Source organism: Poecilia mexicana, unplaced genomic scaffold (genome assembly GCF_051168715.1).
Source record: "Poecilia mexicana isolate PSO_F unplaced genomic scaffold, ASM5116871v1 scaffold_5, whole genome shotgun sequence".
Taxonomy (NCBI): Eukaryota; Metazoa; Chordata; class Actinopteri; order Cyprinodontiformes; family Poeciliidae; genus Poecilia; species Poecilia mexicana.
Window position 1 is genome coordinate 28,238,144 of NW_028263374.1, and position 12,106 is coordinate 28,250,249.

Below are 12,106 nucleotides of genomic sequence, written 5' to 3' on the forward strand. Positions count from 1 at the left end.
AAGCTACAAGAGCTTGTTTTAAGGAGCAGTGTAATGTAAAGAAAAAGTTTTCTTTTTTAGCTTTACATTATCTTAATGTTGTTCCCTCATCAAAAACATACCTGCCTTAATCTCCATGGAAACCGTTCAGCTGTGCAAAAAGCCTGGTTGGACTTGGCCCTGCCTTTGAGACTAAGCTCCTCCCCCTCAGCTGCTTCAGACTAGCCAGCAGCAATTAGCAAACACCTGGTGGAACTACTGAGCTCATTGTAGGAGCTACTTGGAGTAACGCCGGTAAAAACGTTGTTAGAGGGTTAATAGAGGAGCCATGTTTTGAAGAAGGTGAAGCTTCAGGGGGTTTTAAAGAGACAGAGACCCAATTTTAAGATGTTGAATCAAGAAGTAAAATTTGTTTTAAGTCATGTTTGATATATACAGCATTTTTATGACAAAGTTAACATAGTTACTTGATTATGTATCTGGAAAACTCTTTAAATACTGATAAAGAAGTATTAGTTCCTATGGCAGGTTATTGACATTATTAAAATGTCTTGTTATAAGAGAAATAATTTCAGTGGAACTAGTACTTTTTAATCAATATTAAGGATTTTCCTTAAAGTTGAGTTAGGTTTGTCTTAATTCAATGAGGTACGAGATATTTGCACTAAATTAGATCAAAAATACTTTGTGTTTTTGCAGTATATGGTCTTTATACTCAGTTTGATCTCAGTCGCCTTCGAACAAAGCGAGACATAAAATGTCGTCTTTAAGTTTTAATTATCCAGTGAAATCCTTGACCTCCTCCACTTTTTTAGTCGAATTTATCCTGATGGTTTTGCAGAAACCTGAATAAATGCAGATGAGTCTGTTTCTGCTGGTGATTTATTTGTTTTATTTTAAAAGTATTTACTGAAGTTACTGACTGAACTATTCAGCTAAAACAAGTTTCTGAATTAAACATCTTGATTTTTGTCCAGATGTATCGGCTGTCCTTTATGTTCAACTACTGATCAAAAATATCTCAGAAGCTTTTATTTTTATACGCCGTGAATTTGTTTTGTGCTGTTAACCCGGCTGTACCGTCTCATTGTCTGTGTTGTTTGTTTCACTCTTCATGCACTGAGCACCCATGTCTGCACTGTAAACCCTATGAATGTAGTTTTATTGTTTTTAAATGTAACTTAAGTTTCACTCACCTGAACCTTTTGTGACTCAAATCTAATCACACAAATTATTTTATTTTCAACCTGTGCTGTTCTTCACAAAATAATCACTACAGTTTTTTTTTAATTTACACAAAATCAACAAATCCCTGCATTTTATGCGCTAATGGAGTTATAAATTTAATGCAAATTTTCTTTAAAAACGTGATGCTAACTCCCACCAATAGGTGGCAGTATCTCTTACTTCTACACTACTGACTCACTTGATGTCAAGTTATAATCCGCAGTTGATACAAAAGTCACGTTTACTCTGTTCTCCCTGAAAGTGAGGAAATTATTTTGCACATTTTGCAATGAGTTACTTTTTTTTAAAGGGTTTAATGAGGAAAATTTCTTGCAAATATTTCTAAACTATCACCAAAAAATAAAAACCATGAAAACCTGGAAGGACTGAATAACATGTTGAAATGAACCAGTGAGAGTTTACATCTGGGAGCCTGAGCAGAGTGGAGGCTCTTCACACATAGAGGATCTTTGAGTGTTGACTGTACTGTCAACATAACATCACAGTTTTAAAAGGATTTTATCACTAAACCCTGAGCTGCTTTTGCTTCCATTGAGTCAGAAAACATTTGAGAGGCAGCAGCTTGTCTGACGGGAGCGGTTTGAAACGCTCCTGAAATCTGTGGCCAAATCGCCAGAAGCACAGGAACCGAAATTTATGGTTTGGAAAACCTCGGAGGTTCAGATAAGTGGAGCTTCACACCTTTTTTTACTGTCGAATGAAAACCTTTTCCACTCCACTTGTCATTCTAAGATTGACGGTAAATAGAAAATTAATGTAGATTTTCCATGTGTATTCAGTTCAAGGTGATCTGTGTCCTTAAATCTGAGTGGAAAAGGTTTTCTTTGTGCAGTTAATGTTTACTAACCACTCCTCTGTGCACTAACATCACTCTGAATTCTGTTAGTCATATTTTACTCCATCAGTTTATCAGCTGTCCTCTGTCCTGGTTTCACCTGCAGCGTAGTCTCATGAGAAACTGTAAATGTGACGAGTGTTTGCACATCGTTCAGGAATTTCTGACGATGCCAACAGAAATCAGAAGTTGGCAAAGACACTTGAATTATCTAAATGAGGAGCAGAAGAAGAATCTGAGTATTTATAGAAGTTTCTCTGTAATAAAAACCAACATTTGGATCAGGATTACAGATCCAAGCAGGTCCAAACATTTCAAAAAGTCAAAGTTTAAAAGCTGCACATTTCCTTTCCAACTGGTTTTAAAACCCAAACTGGTCTGAAGGACGGCTGGTAGACTGAAAGTTTAATCTACTTCATAATAACTTAGAGATGCTGAATCGTTTCTAATTTCAGTGGAAAGAAACACAAGTTTTATTCATTTTTGTGTTTTTTGTTCTGAAATGTTAATTCAGATCTTATTTACTCACTGTACTGAAATAATTTTACTTTAATCAGTAAATCAAATGAAAGTTAAATTGGTTTAAAAAATAAAGTTTAATTTAAATGTTTTACTGTCGTTTGGCTCTTTTTTGTTTTTACCTGGTTATTATTCTCCATTAATTCTTCTAAAATATGAAATGCTGATTGAAATCATAATTACTGTGTTTTAACTCGGGTTGTTTCTGTCAAGAATCCAAAGATGTAAAAAAAAAAAAAAAAAAAAAAAACACCTAAAAACACAAATTTGTTGGAAGAGTTTTGAGAAAATATGAATAAATCCTGTCACCTGAAAGAAAACAAAAGTTTTACTTTATGGAACCAGAATCTAATATTTTTTAATATTTATCTGCAGTTCTAATGACTCTTTTATCATATTTTGATTCACCAGCATCAGATTTTATTATATTGAGTATTAAAACACAAATTTTATCCTGAATATTTAAATGTTTTTAAGGGTGTTTCAAAAAAATCATCAAATTAATGGGAATAAACCAACAAAAAAAGCTTAAATAAATATGAGCATTAAAGTAAAATTAAAAAATAATTACTATTCATTTTTTAGTTGCAAGGTTTAAAAAAAAAGACAAACTGATGAATGTATTGTCTGGTTGTGATTCTGGTTCTGTTGGGTCAGAAGCTTGAAGTTTAAATCTGCAGCTGTAGGTTAAAACTTTTCAAACTAATAAATTATTGAATTCCTGATTGTAAAATTTTATTTCAGCATCAAAGTCCATCGGATCCATTTAAAAGTGCTTTTATTGTGAAGGGACAAGTTGTTTTGTATTCTGAGAACATTCCTCATGAATCCCTGTAAATGTTGCTTTAATTAAAGAGAGGTGTGTGTGTGTGTGTGTGTGTGTGTGTGTGTGTGTGTGTGTGTGTGTGTGTGTGTGTGTGTGTGTTTGCAGGTGAACGTGGGGAAAGGAAGTCACCCCAACAAGGTGAAGGTGTTTGGTCCAGGAGTGGAGCGAAGCGGGCTGAAGGCCAATGAGCCGACACACTTCACTGTGGATTGTTCAGGAGCCGGAGACGGTATGACACACACACACACACACACACACACACACACACACACACACACACACACACACACACACACACACACACACACACACCTTCATGACCCTGAAACCTGCCTGCAGGAAATTCACGCCCTGATCAACACACACGTCGTCCTTCATCACCTGCTCACACTCCCTCATGTTCATCATTAACAGTCAACGATTAGGGGACAAAAATGTCCTGAAATATTTTAAAAATTAGTTTTTGGGGAAATTAAAACTCTTATTAGGAGCTTGGGATGCCAAGAAATGAAGCCGTGTTACAAATCTGCAGATATTTTCATTGTTTTTGTAGCTTTTTTTTCTCAACCTTTCCCCATATTTTCTCTGAACCAACAAATTACATAAACGAAATGATTACGATGTGACTCTCAAAACCGGACAAGAACCCAGAGAAATCGGTCCGACTTCATCTGTTCAGCTGTTTCATCAGCTGAACAGAGTTGGAGGCTGTTTTGGTTTTGGTCTCTGTTGTGTTGAGATAAACATAAACTCACCTGGAGAAAGTGAAAATCTCCCAGCTGCCATCGGTTTCTCTCTCTGCGGTCACGGTTTCGTCTGTCGGCTCTTCATTCTTTGAATTCCTCGCTCTGTTTATATTACTGGAAAACCTGCAGCATCCGGAGTGTTTCAGGTGTTGGTGAAACCGGCCGGCTCCCCCTAGAGGCAGAAACTGTCTCTACACCTGAAAGGGCCCAGCAGGTATCGGGTTATGCAGCTGGTTTGTTCTGTTTGTGTTCAGGGGACGTCAGCGTGGGCATCAAGTGGGACTCCAGCACAGACAGTGACCAGGAGGCCGACGTGGACTTTGACATCATTCCCAACGCCAACGACACGTTCACCGTCAAATACGTCCCTCCTGCTGCGGGCAGGCTGACGGTGAAGGTCATGTTCACCGACCAGGTGCGAGCAAAGCTCCGAAACGCCAAGCCAGCAGGTTCTTAAGGTTTGTGATGTAATTTATTTGCATTTGGATGATTTCCAGGAAGTCCCTCACAGTCCGTTCATGGTGAAAGTGGAGCCGTCTCATGATGCTTCGAAGGTTAAGGCCAAAGGTCCAGGACTGGCCCCGACCGGTGAGGGACCTCGCTCCACTTCTGCAGAGGCTGGATGGTTTTAGCAGCTTCAGCAATGCACGATTATTTTAGCAATCAATTTATTCTGACGATTAATCGGCTGTTCTGACGATTAATCGGCTGTTCTGACGATCGGATACAGAAATTGGGACATTTTTAAATCTGATTTCTTATATTTTTTTACAATGTCAGAAATGCATTAAAATGCAAATAACAAATGATTCACATCCTTTCCTAAATAAGAAAAATATATTACTGCCTTAAATGCAATAACATACAATTCCTTTAGTGAATTCTTGATAATTTAGAGCAAGTGATAATATAAATACAGCTGATCTGTTTAATTTTGTAATCAAATGATCAATAACTGGATAGCAAAGGTGCTAGTCAGTTGTTGTTTTGTTTTTTTACATACTTTGAAGCAAAAAGAAAAAATGGCCTATTGGTTTTCTGAGTGGAACTACAATGGAAAATTACAAAAACATTTCTACGAGAATTAAATTCCAATTCTATCCTCAGCTATCCGACTTTATTCCAGTATTTATTTTTTTGCTTTATTATTATCTGTATTTATGACTTTATTCCCATAATCTTTTATTAAAATGGCTTTAATACTCGGTTGTCCAGGTCATATCTACAAATGTTTTTTAACTGTGTTGATCTTTCAGCTAATTTCTGTTTTCTCCAGTTAACAATTAACTGATCACTAAATTAGTCGACCATTATTTAAAAACTAGACTAATTTGATCGTTACCTGTAGTGTCTCTGCTCGTTTTGAACTGTTTTCTGTCTCTCCACCTGTGCAGGTGTGGAGAGCGGTAAGCCGACCCATTTCACCGTGGTAACCAAAGGAGCCGGTAAAGCGCCGCTGGACGTCACATTCTCCTCGTCGGTGAAAGACTTCGACATCATCGACAACTACGACTACTCTCACACCGTCAAGTACACACCTGTGCAGCAGGTACGCCGGGCCGCACAGCATTTGTGCACTTTGGATTCTTACTGGAAACTTTTACTGCCAGAACTGGATGAAGCGAACTCGGTCTGCAGTGAGACAGCAGCGTGTTTGAGGTCATGCTCTGGGTGTCTGCAGGGGGAGATGACCATCGTGGTGACCTTTGGCGGTGACCCCATTTCCAGCAGCCCCTTCACGGTTGGCGTCGCCGCTCCGCTGGACCTCAGCAAAATCTCCGTGGACAACTTGGACGGAAGTGAGACGTTCAGGGACCATCCGAAACTCTGAGCTATCAGGAGTTTCATCTGATAGTTTTAGCTTCTGCAGCGAATGATTGTTATAGATATTGATTAGTCTGGTGAAAAATAATTAAATTAATAAGTAAGAAGCATTTTATTGCCTAAAATGCAATAACATAATAACCTTTAGTGAATGTTTGATCATTTAACACAGGAAGCATCTGCAGAACAAAAATAAGTGCAGCGCGTTCTGCCCAGCTTAACGTTGATACCTCTGTGGGGCTGATCTGTTTTATTTATCTGATCGGTAACTGGATTGCTAAAAAAATAAAGAAAATAGGATTTTTTTTAACAGAAAACATTTTTATGTAAAAAAATAGGATTTTATTTATTTTTACAAAATTTGAACCAGGTGAAGCTGAAACTATGAAACTTGAGTTCTGGGTAGAATATATTACTGCCCTGATTACTGATTGTGTTATTGTTTCAATATCAACTTTGTTCCAGTCTGTATTCTCCAGCTAATGATTAACTGATTGCTAAATTAGTTGACGATTATTTCAGTAATTGATTCATCGTGATTAATCCGATTAATCGCTTCATTCCTTTATATTTTCTGAAATGTTATTTTGAGTCATTAAAACGAGTGGGTCATGTTTCTGAGCGTGTAGCTGAAGCTTCCTGAACGCATTGCAGGGGTGGAGGTGAACGAGGAGCAGCAGTTCATGGTGGACACCCAGGGCGCCGGAGGCCAGGGTCAGCTGGAGGTGGAAGTGGTCGGTACCAACGCTGCAGTTTAAGTTTTTATAGCTTTTTAACTCGACGCTGATGCCCTTTCCGCTCCTGCTGCCGTTTCCAGCTGAGTCCGAGCCAGAGAGCGGTGCCTTGTAAAGTGGAGCCCCAGCCGGGGAGAGCAGCCGTCAGCTCGGTCCGCTACACCCCAACAGAGGAGGGCGTCTACGCAGTCAACGTGTCCTACGACGGGCACCCCGTCCCGGGAAGCCCCTTCCCTGTGGAGGCCCAGCTGCCTCCAGACCCCAGCAAGGTGAGCGCCAAGCAGGAAACCTGACAACTATTCTCTGTCTGGTCTTTTTATTTCAGGTTTGAACCATAAAGAAACCATCTGCTAACAGCAGAGCTAATATTTAGCGGTTTTGCTAGCTTTGAAAACGTTGAGTGCCCTTGGCACTAAATCGGTAAGCGCTAATTTACATGGCTGTTTTGCGTCTGTTAAAGTTTGACATCTGTGTTGTTTTGGTATTTAGACATTTATATTAATGCTTTTATTTTGAAGCCACTTTATGCAGCACTCTCTTCACTTTTGCTTTTTCCACTAACTTTATTTAAAGCAAGAAACCAACAGGAATAAAATAAAACGGAGTGAGAAATAAACATAAATATCTGAGGAACATGTGGATGAGATCAAGATCAGCTTGGTGCCAATTGGGTTTAGTTTTTAAAAGCAGATGAAATTTAAATTGAAGTCAGCGCGTTAGCATTAGCTTCTACTAAATACAGTGTTGGTGTAGCCGTTTAGCGTTAGCACAGCTAACATTTATTAGTGCTTTAAGGTTAATGTAACTTTTTAATGATTTAGAGAGGTGGGTCGTAACTAGTTACATTTACTCGAGCAGCGTTTAGGAGTACTTTTACTGCCCATTACCTACTGTAAGTTTTATTTTTATGTTATGTTTAATATTGGAAAATATTGATTTCAGTGTTTCTGAATATTTGGAGTAATTTCTAATGTTTAATTTGCACATAACTTTATATTTAGTAATAGTTTATTGAATGTAGTGTAATAAAAAATAAACATACAAATAAACTATATTTAAATCAAAAGCAAAGAAAAGCAGAAGAATGGAATTTTAAAATGTTGAATCAGATTTTATGATCAGTTTCGCAGCACTGGATTCGCCTCCTCGTACCGAAGGATTCATTTCTCTGGTTAACTCCAGGTTTAAATAACGACGTCGGTCTGTTGTGGTTCCAGGTGAAGGCGTTCGGTCCCGGGCTGAAGGGAGGTTTGGTCGGCGACCCGGCCGAGTTCACCATCGACACGAAGGGGGCCGGAACCGGCGGTCTGGGCCTGACGGTGGAGGGTCCGACCGAGGCGAAGATCGAGTGTTCGGACAACGGCGACGGCACCTGCTCCGTCTCCTACCTGCCCACCGAGCCCGGAGACTACCTGGTCAACATCCTGTTCGAAAACGTCCACATCCCCGGCTCGCCCTTCAGAGCCGACATCCAGATGCCCTTTGACCCCTCCAAGGTGGTCGCCTCGGGGTCGGGGCTGAAGAAGGCGAAGGTGAGACTTTTCTGCTGCTTTTATTGTTCAGCCATCTGGAGTCTTTCAAACTAAAGATGCACCGATCAGATATTAATATTGATCCCAATATTGAGAAGTTATGGATCGGGTATCGATGACGATGTTCCTGATCCATGAGGGCAGATCTGTTCAGCCTAATTCTACGCTTTGTGCTCTCAGCGACGCCGTACTTCATTATTTATTTTTGGAAATTCCTAATCGCACTTTCTGAACCGTATGAAAGTTTTTTTTTTTGTTTTTTTTGTAGTTTGTTTTTGCTTTATTAATTATTTTATATTAGCTGTTTTTCTCCTAATTGCACTGACTGAACAAATTAAACTTGTTTTTACATGTTTCATGAAGCTATTGGTGTATTTAATGTGCTGTTCTGGTGCAGAGTTATAAAATACATTTGTAATTTAATCAATTTTAAAAAGGAAACATTTTAAGTCAATCAGCTGCTTTCCTGAATCGGGTCGGTATTGTTTGACACTGAATCTCGCATATCGGTATCAGAAGTGAAGACGTAATCTGGGCTTGGCATTTGCAGGTTGGAGAGATCAGCGTTCTGAACGTGGACTGCTCTCGGGCCGGACCGGGTCAGCTCAGCCTGGACGCGGCGCCGGAGTCTGGACCGGGCTCAGGTAAGTCCGGCTCATAAAATGGCCACCTGGGTCAAAGTGTGTTCAGCGAAGAAGCAGCGAGGCTTCTGGGTAAAAGTTCTCATCAGATATTAATTTAGCGGATTTAAATGTAAGGAAAGGCTGAAATGTCCTGCAGAAAAAAAACAACTTCATTGTAATTCAGCTGCACATTTACAACACAGAAATTGAGCAAAAAATAATAATAAATAAATGATAAAGTGTCAATATAGATGCATAATATAAAAATTTAATGGAAATTAAATTTATTAGATTAAATCAGTTATCTGGCCAATACGTCGCACAAACCAAGTTGTATAACTTTTTATACTTACACATAATTGTTTACGTTTATCACTCAACACTGGAAAAAATGCAAGATTCTCATGTGAAGAAGTGAAAGGTAGTTTCATTTTATTTTAAATATAAAGTAGCATTTGAGGCATCATATTATCCAAACTAATTCAGTTGTATTAATGTTAATTTGATTAAATTAAACCTGTTTGTCAGTAGTTCAAACTCATTTCTGCCTGAGAAAGTGTTTACATTTTAATTTGATCACGTTAAAAGAAGCCTTCACATAGTTTGAGATTTCTGTAAAAGATAAACAGAACTTCCAGTTGAAAGAGTTTTTATTTTTTATAAAAGTGTGCCATGCATTTATATTCAGGCTCCTTTATGTAATCAAACATCTGCAACATTTGAAAACCAAAGAAACAATTTGCCTTCAGTCCATAAAAATAAAACTTTAGAGTAGCAAAAGCTACATAACCTTTTGTTAAAATACAGATTTAATATTTTTAATGTCTAGAATTGGAAATTGGTGGTAATTAAAAAACAAACACACCACTTTTATTTCTTTGATGTAGCGAAAGTGAAAAAAGGAACGGCATAAAAATATGTGCTAAGATCTGAACATTGATATTCTCATCCAGTTTATTGGAGCTCAAACTGTTTAAAAGCAGGATGGGTGAAACGTTTCGGCGTGAGGACAAAGGAATCGTCCTAAATATGGTGTTTTGTCCTTGAAAGACATTTTTTCTGTATTTCAGGCATGAAAGCAAAGACGGAGGTGGTGGACAACCAGGACGGGACGTACACGGTGACCTACGTGCCCCTGACCTCCGGCATGTACACCCTGATGCTGAAGTACGGAGGTAAATCCGTGCCAGGATTCCCGGCCAAGGTGATGGTGGATCCTGCAGTCGACACCTCCAAGGTCAAAGTGTTTGGACCCGGCGTCGAGGGCCAAGGTGTGCGGCTGGAACCGATTCGTTTGGGGAAAAAGTCGGTAAAATTCAAGTGTAACGACTTTAAATTTCCTTTGCAGCCGTTTTCAGAGAAGCCACCACAGATTTCACAGTGGACGCCCGACCTTTGACCCGGCGAGGAGGAGAGCATGTGAAGGCCGAGGTCAAGAATCCGTCCGGCGCTCTAACGGAGTGCGTGGTCACCGACCAGGCCGACGGGACCTACAGCGTCGAGTACACGCCCTTCGAGAACGGTACCGCTACGGGGCGAGGCTCGACCCGTTCACCTGATGGACTGCTGGTTCTGAAGCGCCTGGTTTGTTTTCCCAGGCGTCCACAGCGTCAGCGTCCTGTACGACGACACGCCGGTTCCCAAGAGTCCGTTCAGAGTCTCTGTGATGGAGGGCTGCGACCCCAGCAGGGTGGTGGCGACCGGGCCGGGTCTGCAGCAGGCCCTGACGGACCAGAACAACACCTTCAACATCATCACCAGGTGCTTCACAGCGTCGCCAGTTACAAAACAAAATTACTTCATCAGAAAAATCAGCTTTTCTCTTTACTGAAGATTTTATCATCGTGGAGCTGACCTCTGACCTTTTAAAGTTCGATAAACAGAAGCTGTAAAACAAGATGGCCGCCCCCTGTGTGCTGACATCACTGTTACTATGGAAACCCCCCAAAAAATAAAAAATTTCAAAAATTAAATCTGCAAAAACCAAAAGAATGTATTAAATAACTATTAAACAAATATTATTAAATATTAAGTAGATCATGAGAATCCTTTGAACACTGATGGTTTAAAGCAGAAAGCATTATTTTTAAATTAAAAAAAACCTGATTTTTTTTTTTATCAAATTGTGGCTCCAGAAATCAGAATCGAGTCGTGAGATTGTAAAATTTTCCCATCTCTATTATAAACCATAAGACGGCGTCTTTGCTCAACCTGTTCTCCACCGTCATGGCGTCGTTTCTCCTCACAGGGGCGCAGGAATCGGCGGCCTGGGCATCACCGTGGAGGGTCCGTCTGAGTCCAAGATGTCGTGCAAAGACAACAAAGATGGCAGCTGCAGCGTGGAGTACGTTCCGCTCACGCCGGGCCTCTACGACATCAACATCACCTACGGAGGCGAGCACATCCCAGGTGAGGTCACGCTTCCACGCCGGCTGATGCCGGCTCAGCGTTGGCAGATGTTCTCGTTAAAATCCGGATTTCAGATGATTTTCTTTTCTTGGTGGGGATTATGATAAATATAACGTGACGAAGAGGAATTAAACACTCGCTCGCATCTGCGTTCGCCTTGAACATAAATAAACTTTGATGGCTCGGGCCTCATTTCCGCCTCATGTTCTGAGGTTTTCGGATTGTTTTTGTCTCGTTAAACTCATGCCGAGCGATCAACTTTAATGCTTCAAAGATGTGGCCGAGAGGTTTTGGCTCCGTCAGGAAAGACGCGGCTCGGTTTTACTGACTTTGTGCGGCGTGTTTAACACCTTTAATGAGCCGCCGCCGGTTCGTGGTTCTGATGTTTGCTCCGCCGGCTGGAGGTGTCACGACGTCTGAACACATCTGCAGGACATGAGCAGGACGTAAAACGAGGATTTGTTGGAGATTTTTAAACAGCTTTTGTTTTAAACATCCATTAAAATACCAAAATCTTACATAAGAGGGGGAAAAATTCACAAAAAAAGTTTTTTCTTCCTGTTCAACAATAAACTAATCCTTCAATATGTTTAACAAGGAAGGGCATCACTGTAGAGCCTTAATTAAAAAAAGATTTTGCAGATTTGCCATATTGTAAGAACAGGATTTGTCTTTTTTTTCCTTTTAACGCTTCCTGTTTTTACCAAAGTTTAAAGCAGTAACTTTCATTTTTGACCAAGTAACTAAAAAAATGTGGCTCTGTTTGCTATGAAATGTTGGTTATTAAACGACAAATACTTTGACATTTTCCATTGTCAGAAGATTTTAATC

At 39.9% G+C, this 12,106-nt stretch overlaps 1 protein-coding gene across 2 annotated transcripts in view; it reads left to right on the forward strand.

Moving 5' to 3' along the window:
- Positions 1–12,106, forward strand: part of flnba (filamin B a) — a 61,770-nt gene that overhangs the window by 33,011 nt on the left and 16,653 nt on the right. For both annotated transcript variants that reach the window (XM_015001676.2, XM_015001675.2), the window contains exons 16-28: positions 3,513–3,636; positions 4,408–4,568; positions 4,651–4,741; positions 5,548–5,702; positions 5,835–5,952; positions 6,632–6,711; positions 6,795–6,980; positions 7,929–8,243; positions 8,794–8,887; positions 9,937–10,137; positions 10,215–10,388; positions 10,465–10,627; positions 11,115–11,275. In XM_015001676.2, the coding sequence (XP_014857162.2) occupies positions 3,513–3,636; positions 4,408–4,568; positions 4,651–4,741; positions 5,548–5,702; positions 5,835–5,952; positions 6,632–6,711; positions 6,795–6,980; positions 7,929–8,243; positions 8,794–8,887; positions 9,937–10,137; positions 10,215–10,388; positions 10,465–10,627; positions 11,115–11,275 (2,023 nt within the window). The remainder of the gene's footprint in view (positions 1–3,512; positions 3,637–4,407; positions 4,569–4,650; positions 4,742–5,547; positions 5,703–5,834; positions 5,953–6,631; positions 6,712–6,794; positions 6,981–7,928; positions 8,244–8,793; positions 8,888–9,936; positions 10,138–10,214; positions 10,389–10,464; positions 10,628–11,114; positions 11,276–12,106) is intronic.